Below are 13305 nucleotides of genomic sequence, written 5' to 3'. Positions count from 1 at the left end.
CACTCTGCACTAGAATTTTAAAATGTGTAAGCAAACTTGTCTAAATTAATTATTTTAAAGCTTAGACATAGTTGATGGAAAAGGGAAGTTTCCATTTCACAACTGGAAAGGAAATTATTAACAACTCAAACAATCCTTCCAGAAAAAAAAGAAAATTAGTTGTAGAATTTTGCATGTGTGAGAGAAAGCTCTTCCTCAGGGAAGGCACAGAATACGCAAGACTCATCTACTTATGGAAAGGGCTGACTATATAGGTAAATGATGTGAAGGTTTAATGGCTGGAGTTCTCTTCTCATGAAGCTTAAGATGGTCCCCATGGAGAAATAAGCAGTGCTGGTAAAATGATTTTGCTTTCGGTATAACATTCTCTACATTAGTGTTTCTGTCAGCTTAGTTGTTTAAATTGTGGCTTTTTTTAAACACTCTTCATTGACAAAACTTTGTTATGTGCTGTAGAAATGGAATATTGCTGTACTCACATGTTAGCCTAAATGGCAGGGGCTGGTCAAACAGCAAGAGAGCAGACACACCACGGCAACTGGGAGTGATCTAAGATCCTCTACAAGAAGCTAATAATTTCATAGTTTAATCAGCAGTGCAGACTTACCAGACCCTTCTGGAGATAATTGAGAGTCTTGGGAGCATTTTCCTTCTCCATCAGGCTGTGGAGGTGGATTGGCTGACCAGGTCTTCATTTTTTTCTTGCTCAAACATAACGAGAGTGTCTCTAGACAGCAAAAGCTAGTGAAGGAAAATCAGGAATGCTGCTAAAATGGTAGAATAGGGAAAACAGTAGGGAAAAGCTAGAGTAGGAAGATCAGGTGGAACTAATCACGCTTAGATGTAGGGGAACCTCCTAGGGATCATGAGAAGGAACCAGCAGCAAAACAGGTGTTCAAAAGAAGCATCCTGAAATTTGCAGATAAGAGGGCTGGAAACACAGTAAGAGATACAGAATGTGATCAACTGCAGTGGAGTCATTCTTCCACCAAATGAGTGTTTAAATTCTCGGTGAACTCTCCATCAATGCTGCGGGAAAAGGTAAGTAGAGGTTCCTAAGAGCTCTTCTGTCCGTGAGCGCAAAACCCAGAGAGGTATGGGACAATTGGTGGTTATCTTGTGAGGACTTCCTGCTGGAAACTTTTGGGTGTATTGCAACCTTTATTGCACAGTGGATTGGTTAATACCTTGCTAGAACTGATAGGCTAGCTGTGACCACTGAGCACCAAACTCCCATCTGTCTCAAGGTCAAAGCAGCAGCTCAAGCAAGTACAAAATACATTTGCTGTACCAATGTGTCTGTTCACCTTCTGAAAACTAGGGAGTCTTGTTGGGATAGACATTTCAAGGAGGAGACACGCTGGAGGCTGAGGCAAGCAGTAGATGTTGCTTCTCATCTTCTTATCTTGGGAATGAGGTGATAATTAAAAAAAAAAATTTTGGAGGATAGATGATACACCTCTAAGATTCAGCAGGGATAATGTATTCAAGACAGCAGAGAAGTCATGAAAGAATGGAGTTTAGATTTAACCTTCTTTCCCTTCTCCATTATTAAAGAGACAGTGAGTGAGCCCTCATGGCAGAAAGTATGAAGAGGATGATTGCTTTTGGGAAAAAAAAACAAATTTCAGAGAACATGTAATGGTCGGTTAGTTTCTTAGTGTTTTCTTGCCACATACTGTTATGGAAAACATTTGGAATCTATTAAGGAAAAATACTTTGAATTCACCCTCTTGTTCCATAAAAATCAAGTGGAGTACATTGGGAAAGCAGGGAAGATGAAAGGGTGCAAACCCAGGGAATCATATATAGCTTAGAGTGTTGGATCCCCACATCACACAGCCTTTTGCAGGTATGCACACACTTACATGCAGTGTGCTGAGGAATTTATGACTTGGGTAGGAGAAGAGCCGAAGTTGTCCGGGAGCAAGGAAACCAGGACCTGTGGCTGGAAAACATGCTTAATGTCATCCTGTCCAGCTGGTGATAAAGACTGGTGTATGCTACAAACCCCACATACTTCTTGAGGGAGGTTCTGCTACTGTCTAGTTCACATTTAACAGTGTGAAATGTATTCAGCCCTCTTACAGATTTCATATACTCATATATATCAGTAAAGGATTTTGAGGCCAGTAAATGGCACACAGATCTATAAGGGGAGAGAAAAAGCCAAGTCAGGTGGAAAATAGGGGCACAAGGCATCAGGAGTCTGATGTAACAAAGGAATGTAAGTCTAGTTAAAAATCCATTTTCAATTAAATTAGAAATGTTGCAGACCTTACTGTGGTATTATCCAAAGAGACAGGTGGACTTTGTATTCAGAAAGACTTTTTGTAGAACTCTATGAAAGGATGGTGTGCGAGTAGAGTGAAAATGTGCAGCCTTTTAAAGCTTGCAAGAAGTGTTGGAGAAAAATTGAAGCAGTGGTAGCAAATAGTGTTTGCTGTTGTTTAGCTGTCATCAGTAATTTAAAGAGTAGTCTCTCCAGGGTGTGATACCTTTAAAATAAAAGCAAACCCTGAGGAATGCTGTGTGATATGATTTGTAATATGCCTTATCATCAGGGCTTCCTTTGAACGATCACAGTAACATTTGGTATGTCTAGGTTCGGATCCTTCATTCAGGGTGTGGATAGTACAATGCATCATCAGACCCTCCTTTATGCTTCACTCTGCTGAAGAAAATGCTGGGTGGTAGGATAGTTTGAAGGATGTTACTATATTGTATTTGAATTGCACTGTTCTACTTAACTACGTTTTCTGGGCAGGATGTCTTTTTTGATGTACGTAATGGCACCTGAGTGATGTACATGCAGAATGGCACCTTGGGGCTAGCAGTATTTCCCAGCTGAGGCTCCCTCAGAGGGCGGCTTGGCTTTTGCAACTGCTGATATGTAGGATTAACAGGAAATTTTCCATGAGCACTAAGGATTGGTTTTGAGGTGTTAGATTCAGGAAGCATCTGGTTTACTTACCCATCTCCTCCATTTCATATTGTAATTTATGGACTGACTTTTATCGTCTCATTAAGTCCCTTTTCTGGGCTGAGACTCCGTTGCAGCTTTGCAGGAGTTGCCAATACATGCAAAGAGGGATCTTAAGGTAGAACTGCCCAGAGGAGGACAGAGACTCTCGGCCTCTTGCTGCAATCAAGAATTTATCTGGGTGACATGAAGCTTTTATGTGAAGTGGAAGCTCATTTAAAGCTGTGTTTATCGTCATGCTTTTAGTGCCTTCTGAGTTGACCACAGTAAAATACAGACATTGGAGGGCAGCTCCAGTCATGCACTGAAGGTCGGAGTTTTGTCAAAGTAACAAGCAATTTCCATGGAAATTAAAGCTATTTAAAAATCTGATTGAACTGGAAAATAGACTGTGGTTGAGCAAAGAGAGTGCTAACAAAGAACAAAAGCTATCACCTATCATTAGTTTCATGCAGATGGTAGGTAAGTCTAGTATATGTCCTTTTGATAGTCACTATTTGATTAGTTGCTAGCTTCCTTTAGCCATGAATGAAGTATAAGCCCCTAACAACTCAGCTGAGCAGATTTAATTACCTTATCCTTCTTTACAGGTATAGTAGCATCCACAGCGTTTGATTTTCCAGACAATTTGGACTTGCACAGATTCTTGCTTGTATTGCTGAGCTAGATAATGCATCTTAATTGTCTTGGACCCTTCTAATCACAAATAGAAACCATGTCACTACTGGGATTTACACTCTGTAGTGTACTTGGCCTGCACCCAAGTGCTGGGATCAGTATGCTTTTTCTGAGTTGCTGGTCTGAAGTTGTTTGCATGCAGTGGTTTGGATGAAGACGAATGTGCTGTCACCTCTGACCTGTTTTGACTTTGTTGATGGGTAAATTGTATTCTATTTGTTGCACTAGACACTGAAATCCACTGTAGTGAGCTGTTTGCAGGCTATGATCTGCGCTTCAGTGAGAGGCAAACTAGCAGGTCAAGCCAACCAATCCAGTCCATGAGAGCAGGGCAGAGTCAGCTGTGACCTGTGCGGTCAGCTTGCGGTAATCTTAGCAGTCATGCATATTTCCCTCATGGGTAAGATTTTTAGGGAGAATAAAATGCCATAACTGAAAGGCTCACATTTCTCTAGGATTACTGTATGGCTTAATTAGTTGAGCTAATAGAAAGACTTGCAGTTTAAATGTACCCCATGTCTGTTATCCCATGACAGAGTAATGAATCAGGGTCTTCTGATTATGTAGGCTAAGTAGAACTTTTCAGTCCTTTTCCTGATGAACTTCAGTTCTCAGTTTCCTACTCTACGATCTATGCTGTCTTTAGTAACTTCATCAGCTACCATGCCCTCTCAGTCCTAAGGAGATTTGTGATTGAGTTAAAGAATGCTGCGCTCTTCTTGCCGTGTTTGTACCAGTGTTTGAGAGGTGAACAGTCTCTCACATGGCCATTATTATCTGGCTCTTTTGACTCTCACCTTCCACTGCTACCTCTGCCTTCCCCAGTGCTGCTTTCAGACTCCATCTAGACAGTGTTTGTATTGAACAAGTCTGGTCTGGTTTCAGGGCATTCTGTCTTTCGGTGTGCTTCTCCTTCATCCTCTCGAAGCAGGGAGAATGTTTGGCTTCCAGCTAGCTGATGTATAACTGTTAAATATAAAGTTGTCCATCTGCAAAAAAATGCTTTCAGAAAGACAGTCTGTAAACTTTAGAGCTTCCAAACCATAAAGGGAAAAGCTGATCTATAAAGTTCACTTTTATCCTATTAAAATGAAAATGTTTGTGAGTGGTGAATAAGAGCTCATTCTTTACTTTTTCTCCTCTGGTTTTCCACCCAAAAAGGAAATAAAAAGCCCTCTCCATTTTCAGTTGCAACCCATCTTCTTTTGCTTAGTAATGGTGGAGTAAACAGCTGAACCGACCTGTGCTCTCTGTCTACAGATGCCACATTGAAAAGATCATGAGTAGGAGAAACCATTCAATACATGTAAGGTTGTTTTTGTGTAACGCAAGGTGTATTGACAGTCACTGAGATTCCATTTAGACCTTTCACATATGTTGATTGATAGGTCCACCCCATAGCTGAGTGACTTGTTCAAAGATAGGAAACTAAGGCTCAAAACAGTTAATTTTGTCAAAGTTAGGTTACTGGTAGAGTTCTGTAAGGACACGTATGAACTGGTCTGTTCAACATGTAAAGCAGTGGTCTAGGGAAAAAAAAAAGGTTGCTTAGCAGGTAAGACTGCTGATAACACTAGAGCTAGGAAATACTGGCATGCTGGCTACAAAGAGTTGCAGCAGTGTCCTCCTGTTATGAAGCAACAGTTCAGCTACTTGGCAAATGAGAGGCCAGTGCACATCGTGAAGTTGTTGCCCAGATACTTATTAACAGTGTTTTTTGGGGAAAAAAAAATCTATTTTATTGGGATCTTGACATAGGGTAGCACTTACACAAGCAATCAAGTCTCCCAAGCAGGATATCTGGTTGCTGTCTGGATGGTTATGAAAGTCTGTGTTCCAAGGACCCTTGCCAATGGTGTCTTTAGCTGGATCAAATGAAACTCCCTAAAATGCTGTTTAGCTCAGTTTTAACAGTGCAGCTAGCCCGTGGTCCTGTATGACTACTACAGCATATGCATGATCCGTTGCTGTTGATTATCTTGATTTATGTGCAGAACGTCTCCTGCCTTAACTATGTACAAACAACTGTCCTGTGTTACTATTTCTGCACCTACAGGAACAATTTCTACATTTTTTTTTTGTAATTCTGTGTACAATTTGGTCAACTCTGGAGCAGGAACAGCCTGGGCAGTCTCTAGGAGGGGCCAGATTTTCCATGCAGGTTGTTAATTGACTCATTAACACACTTTAATTGATCTGTGCAAAGTGGGAGCTGCCTGCAGGACTCTTCAAGGTAGTCCTAAATTCCCACCTGGAGTACTCCTACACCTATTAGTCGAGTACTTAACTGCAAAGGTAGCTTGACTTCAGTGAATCACTTTATTTCAAGTTGGTCCATTATCTCATCTAGGCAGGTGGCTAGCAGGGGTGTAGCCAGACCACCCAGGGCATGAATAGCTAAGTGTGGTGAGTGTTGCACAGCTGTGCTACCCAGCTGCACTGCAGTTTTACCCGTGGGTCAAGTTTGAACTTCATGCTTGTGACTTAAGTTCTATAGTTCTTGCCACAAAGTCACATATATGGGAGAAAACAATTCTAGGTTGTTGTCTGCATTCCTTACAAACTCAGAAAATTACTTTTAGTTTTAAGGTGGTGTGAGCACTGAGACTATGAGGTGCTGAGGTTGGGAGTGCCAGAACAGAAAACCCTACAAGCCAGGAGCAAACCCTAGAAGAGAGGAGACCCTGCAAAGGGCTGCCACTTGGTTGAGACCAGTGACAGCTGGTGCTAGTGGCCTAAGTGAGAGACAGACCTTCTCTTCCTGCCCCTCAAGCCTTGGACTCGGGCATTTGTCAGTTTGTTTGCTATTTTAAAGGCTCATCAGGGATACAAGGTCTAACTTGAGGTTAGAGCCATCTAAGAGTGCCGCAGGAGGCAGGAGAGACCAGCGCGGTAGGGAATATTGTGGTGATTTCTTCTAGTAAAATGGGCAAGGTTATCAACATGGGCTCCATATGCAGACTTATTTGAGGCAATGAAGATGTAGCTTGATTGCAGTCTAAAAAAGTAAAAGTAAGCTGAATATCAGGAGAGTTTTCTGTTGTACTAGACAAATCCAGAATGTGATGCACCAGCTGGAAATTGAAGCATGACTAATTCAAATTATAGACAAGGTGTACGTTTTTAACAAGTAATCAACCTCTGGAACAACATACAAGATATATATATTCACACTTAAAGATACTCTTTTAGTTGAAAATCCATCAAGATTGGAGACCTTTCTAAAAGGCGTGTTCCATTTAAAATACAAGTTGTTGAGCTTGGTGCAGGAATTACTTGGTTTCATTTTGCGGTTTGTTCTGTGTTAGACTTTAGGCAGTGTTTTTATACATGTCTCTTGACATTAAATTTCTGAGTACCTGGTGTTAGACTGATCATGGTCCTAGCCGTGTCATGTTTTTTGAGATGTTAAAAGAAGTGTGCTTATTTGGGTCGCTCCTGACAGTCTTACAGTTCTGTGCTCTTTTGCTGTATGGATTCTAGCATTGTGGAATTCTTAACAACACACACTTCAGTCTTTTAGAAAAATGTCTTTTTTTTGAAAAGAGTTTAATTTTTAATGTCTGTGTAGGAAATTCTGTAGTTTGGTCTCGCCCGTAGTGAATTAATTATCTCAAAAAAGTGGTTTTTTTAATATTGTTTTCTCTGATTCTCTATCTTAATCCTATCCATGGTGCATGTCAGTCTTCAGGGTGAGGGAAGTTTATAACCAGTAGTACCTGTGGGTCTAAAGACTCTCCTTCCTTCTCAGCACTTCTCCTCCAGAAGAGTATTGATTCTGTTTGCTGTTTAAGACAGATTGTTCAGTCAAGTTCTATTCTCAGAATAGTACCCAAGTTAAATTTTACACACCCACCCTCTCCCCATATTTTAAATAATACTTGTATTTATTTTATGTATTAATGCACCGTTTTTCCTAAACACACAACTGGCTAAATCCAACCTATTTATTGTAACATTTTTCTTTTTCTTTGAAGGTATGTGAAAGAACATATACCTAACAGGTTGTAAAATACTCCTTTTTATAGAAAACGAGGTGCTAAATACATGTTTCTGTTTTTACAGGCTAAAGCCTATCTAAAGATAGCTATGGAAATAGTAAGACGACTGCCAGTACCTCCTGCTTGAAGTGTTTTTCCCTGAAACTTACCAAAAAAAGCCATCTTTTGGTGCGACCAGTGCAGAAGAGTCCTGCTACATAATTATACGGATGCCATTTTTTAGGAGTTAACTTGCCAGAAGTTGAATTATGATTGTGTTATTTACTGTTTTTCAGTCATTGTTTGGCCATGTCCAAATTAATCAAAGTGTGCAAAAGATGATAGACAATATGTAACTGCTGGATTTTACCATCATCAAGCAAGAAGGGTTGAAGTCTGTTTTTTACATGTGTCCTGTTTTAAGGTCAAGAATGAAAAAAAAGCCACTCCAGCCAAGCAGAATGATGAGAAGGATGCCAAGGCATACATTCTCCTTAAAAAAAGACATTTGCCATCCTCTAATTTCTGTAAATTTTGGTTCAAATTTTACTTGGTTAACTACCAAGCTTAAATTCTGCAAAATTTTAAGAGGCAAATTGAGTTATGTAACTGCAATACTTTTGTGTGTTCATCTTAAAAGAAAATTTTTAAAAAATTCCACGTTATACTAAATTCCTGTGATGGATCATTAGCAAACTCATTCATTGTTGGATATTATTCGAGCATGAGGCAATTCACAGTTCAGTGGAGAATGGATTATGTGACCCTGAGGTTTATTTCTTGCCTGCTTTGCATTGTAATGGACCCGGATAGAAGACCAGATCTATAGATCTACAGATACAGATAGAAGACCAGAAGATCTACACTGAAAACCAGATGTTGTGCCTGAGCTCAGTTTGCCAGGGGATGCAAATGGTCAAGATAAACTAAATTTATGATTGCATATTCCTGTTACAGTGCAGCAACTTGGAATTTAAATATAAAGATATATTTTTGAAGTAAAGAAAATGTGCTCTTCAAACTGCGTGGCCTTCTGGTTTGTTTTTTCATTGCCTTATAGTTCTGCGATCTTTATTTTTGTGTTTGTGTGTGAAAGTGGAAGAATATGCCTTAATGGAATGAGTTTCCATTTACAATTAGATGTTTGAGTTGATATTAAGGCTTTTTCACTTACACAATCAAATATGGATATCTTAAACATACATCTTAACCATACCATACTAGGGAGTTCTGCTGTTGACCTCTGTGGGACGAAGATTTTCCCTGTAGTCCACATAATTATCCATAATTTTGTATGTGGTTGTTTTTTCTTATTGAAGTGATACAGTATAAAAAGTTGGTATATATTTACAGTAAGAATATTTAAGTAATATGTACACAGAATTTACATGTGAAAGCTAGACACAAGTTATGGGTTGAATTCAAGCTTGGGTGATTTTGTAAACATGTAAATTATGTAGTCCCAAACTGTTGATTTTTTGCTTCAAGTCAATCTCTGAACCTCCTCGCGCACAACCTCCCCCATGAGATCTCATAGCAGTGTTCAGCTTTTTCAGTAGCATATTATCCCAGGCCCATAGAACTTACACAAATAAATAATCACTTCCTTTCAGTTGTGATATATTTTACAAAAATTAAAGCTGGCTTAGTGTTTTGCCCTTTCATATTTTATTGATAACTTACTGGGTTTTGTAATTGAGTTTTATCTCTACACGTAGGAGTTACTCACTTCTGCTTTTTGTGTTGTAATCATTGATAAGTATGTGTATAAGTAATCTTGTCGTTGTTTTGGCATCATAAATTTCAGAGGAAAACTAGGATTTCTGTCTGTTTTTTAGCAAAAGACTGCGATACTTTCTGAACTTTGGTATTTATTATTTTCATTCTGTTAAAAAGAATGTGTCTGACACCAACTTCATGTTGAGACTGTGTGGACTAGTTAGTATACAGATAGAAAGTTGTTTGTTTTCCATTTCTTTTCTTTCTCATTATTTCATGTGTTAGGTGAGGGAAGAAACTTGCTTTCAAATGTCCTTTTATTTTTACCCCTTTTAACATTTTTTCCTTTTAATTAAGTACTGTGGTTTTGCTCTGTTGAATTTTTCACCTGCAGAACTATTTTGAATGCCTTTATCAATAAACTGGTTATAATGATTAAGCCAATCCGAAAACTCGTATTTAATGAAATTTTTTTTTGAAGGATTGCACAATGTAGTATGTGAAACCTGATTTCTTGATTTAAAATTGTCAGTCGTTTAAACATGTGTATATGTATTTGTACAGAGCAGGTATGTCATTGTGTGTATGTTATGTATGTATGTATATATGTAATTGTACAGAGCAGGTAGGACATTTCTGGATTTAAGGATAGCAATGGTCAAACCAAATTTAAAATGAGAATGTATTTGCTTTACTTTCCTCATTCTCATGAGTGGAAAAGTATCTGTTTCCCAGCCCTTCTCCTGCAAAGAAAGTAAAGGGCATTGACAGTGTTATTGCTACTTAATGTTACAGAAAGACATATTTTTTTTATTATTATTATTATACAGTACACTGTTAAATACAGTGAATTAATGAATTCTAGTAAATTCTAGAATTCTAATAAAATCACTATTATAAGTTACTGGATTGGGGGTGGTGGCGGTTGGATCAGTTGGAGGTTGATCAGGAGACAGCGGCATTTAACCATAGTTTATAAATATAGATTATGGACTTGATACACAGTGTTGTTTGCTCTTTTCAACTCCACTATTTTACTTCCATCTCTGCAATATTACCTAGCGTGCTAGTACGTTTTTTCTAAAGATGCTAATCCTGACAATAGGACCTGGCTTTTCTGAGCTGTATGGGTAGATGCTCTCTGCTCAGGAGCAGTGGAGACTTACTGCAAAATTACTGCGATCGTGGCTTACCAGCACAGAATTATTGAAGTCTGTAGCACTGTAAGCTGTGGTTACATGCTGCAAAACCCCACGGAAGAAGAGAAAGAAAGAGGAAGGCTGGTGAGGTGCCGGGCCAGACAGGCAGGAGTGAGGACAGAGGCGAATGTCAGTCCCAGGTTACCTCCTGCGTTGGTTAAGAGCAAGATGCCTAGATTGCCTTGCATCACTGTCAGAGTTATTTTCACTTGCATGACATGGCCCTTTCTACAGTGACCCCAGTTCTTGTGTTTGCAAGTAATTCCTTTTGTTTCTTGGGTGAGGAGCATATGGGCTGTGTCTTAACACCGCGCATTTCCAGGCTTTCAGAATTTTTCTATATAGAAATACAGAATTGTTTGTGTCAGTGAAGTATTTTGCTATAAAACTTTTACTGCTGTGTTCAGGTCATTGTGAACTGTTTGCCTTCAAGACTGGTTTGGGCAATCCTCAGTTGGTAAATTTCTCACAACAACAACAACATTTTTAATTGTTATTTGAAGTTACGAGAGGAAAGTAGTTTGCAAATCAGTTTTTCTCTACTAATTCAATTTGAGTGCAAGTGACAACCAATTTTAGTTGCTCTGATCAGCGATCATGGTGATGAAATAACATTAGTGCAGAGAAAAAAATGGCAGAAGCAGGTGATCTTCAGTATATTAACAAAAAACCCCTGTACTTCTGAACTTGCTTCGAATTAGTTAGACTCACTTGGATCCAAAGCAGCAGGTGAATCTGCCCACAGTATCTTTCCTCCAGTAAGAAGATGGTTTTTACCTCTCTGTTGGATTTTTCGGCTTGTGATGCTGTTAGTGCCGGTCACAGCAGGCTTTGATCCGAGGCAGGTGCTGCATACTGGTTTGTTGGTGAACTTTGTTCAGATTATTATTGGGCCCTGTAACGTAAACCAAAGGCTGAAATCAAGGGGGGGGGAGGGGGGAAGTAAAGAAGGTGTAAATCTCATGCCAGTAGGAGTACCTCCAGGTTCCCAGAGACCCTGCTGTAGTAACACTGGGTTTGCAGGTGCAAGAATGTATGTGGGAGAATAACAGCAGGAGAGCAACAAGAAAGGAAAACGCTTCTGTTGTTTAGGTGAAAGATTAAAGAGCTGTGAGAGGCTCTGCAGGCTACAGAACTGATTTGCAAAGGCTAGGGCACTGAAGATGCTGTGCAGCAATATAAGGGGATTTCGGTACTTACTCCAGCTGTGCACAGCTTCTGTCAGAGCATCTCTGACCCTGAGACTGGCACGTGAGCTCCACACCTGAGTACCCAAGTCACGGGTGCTGCTTCTGTCCTTCCAGGTAGCATTGCTGGGGTAGGATCTCCATGCTTACTTTTCCACGAGGTTTGCAGTGTTTGCCCAAAGTGGAAGAAACTTGTTCTACACCTGACTTTGGCTGACAAGATTCAAACCCATAGCTCCTAAACTTAGGAGATGTCCTCAGCCACCTGCCTTAGTCTTTGCTAAGGACCATCAAGGAGCATTCATCACTTCTGATAAAGCTGTGTCGCTTGTGGTAGAAATAAGGAACATCATCCTAATAACAGCTAATTATTTTTTAGCCTAATGACTTGGGCTCGACTTTGATCCTTGCTCCCAGCTTTATTGATCATTTTTACCAAGCGAGTCTGTGAATAAAATGATCGGTTCTTAGGGCAATGTCTGGCACCATAGCTGCTTACATACTTGAGAAAAGGCTGGGAGGTTCTGCTTTTGGATTCTGATACCCGCGTGTCATTTCAGTTTCTCGTGGCCACATCTGGACATCTATTGCTGTCATCATTCTTATTTAACAGGAGTGCTTCCTAGCAGAGATGGGTAGGTGGAAAGGCTCCTGCTTAAGGACGCTTGACAATAAGATGAATCTAAATTGCTGATTTAATTTCAGAATTGACTTAAAATGGCAGGAGTTATAATGATGATTATATTTTATTTTGGCAGTGTATCAGCCAAGGCACCAGGATGTCAGCCACATATCACAAAAACACAGCAAAAGGAAAAAATCATTCTGAAAGTAGCTTTCAGCCTAAATGTAAGACTTATCTTTTTTGTGGGTTCTGTTTTACATTATAAAGATATTAAGTCTGAAGAAAAGGTATATTCAGAGGTCTGTATTTTTCCATTATCTTCACATATTCAGGGAGGCTTTTTTTTCAGCAAGAAGAGGACAGGCATAGCTTGTGCACTCCTTGTGCACCTATTGCTCTCAGTCTCTCCATTTGTATGCATCTGGATTTGAATACCCGCTTTAATCAATGCAAGTAAATGACTTCTCCTAGGGAGTACGTGAGTGAGTGAATGAACTAGTGGGGGGAAGAACATCTGTTGTCCTTTAACATCGTTTCGAGGGCTTACAGATTTATTTGAAGCATTTTCACTTACACCACTGGGATTTTGTAAAACTTGTGTTATTTCCTGTGGTCCAGAGGTTCTGTCTTTTCTATGAGAGAAAGACAAGAGACTCCCCACACTTGCCTCCCCCGTGTCTGCTTCCTGTTACTAAATAAGGTCTGTTCCAAGAATACCAACTTCTGGTTACTTTTCCTGAAAAGTGTTAGGTTATTATAAGGAAAAAAAATATACAATGAGGGTGATGGAACATGGGAACAGGTTGCCCAGAGAGGTGGTGGATGCCCCATCCCTGGAAACATTCAAGGCTGGGTTGGACGAGACTGAGCAACCTGATCTGGTTGGAGATGTCCCTGCTCCTTGCAGGGGGGTTGGACTAGATGGCCTTTAAAG

At 39.8% G+C, this 13305-nt stretch overlaps 1 protein-coding gene across 1 annotated transcript in view; it reads left to right on the top strand.

Annotated features, from left to right (window-relative positions):
- Window positions 1–8456, top strand: part of NUBPL (NUBP iron-sulfur cluster assembly factor, mitochondrial) — a 93603-nt gene extending 85147 nt beyond the window's left edge. Inside the window, exon 11 of the mRNA XM_086750056.1 lies at window positions 7727–8456. Coding sequence (XP_086606182.1) covers window positions 7727–7789 — 63 coding nt within the window. The 3' untranslated portion in view covers window positions 7790–8456. The remainder of the gene's footprint in view (window positions 1–7726) is intronic.
- The last annotated feature ends 4849 nt before the right edge of the window (window positions 8457–13305 follow it).

This window comes from Chlamydotis macqueenii, chromosome 5 (assembly GCF_036417535.1).
Source record: "Chlamydotis macqueenii isolate bChlMac1 chromosome 5, bChlMac1.mat, whole genome shotgun sequence".
NCBI classification, from domain to species: Eukaryota; Metazoa; Chordata; class Aves; order Otidiformes; family Otididae; genus Chlamydotis; species Chlamydotis macqueenii.
Note: the sequence above shows the minus strand (reverse complement) of the source record. Positions and strands in the feature narration are given on the sequence as shown.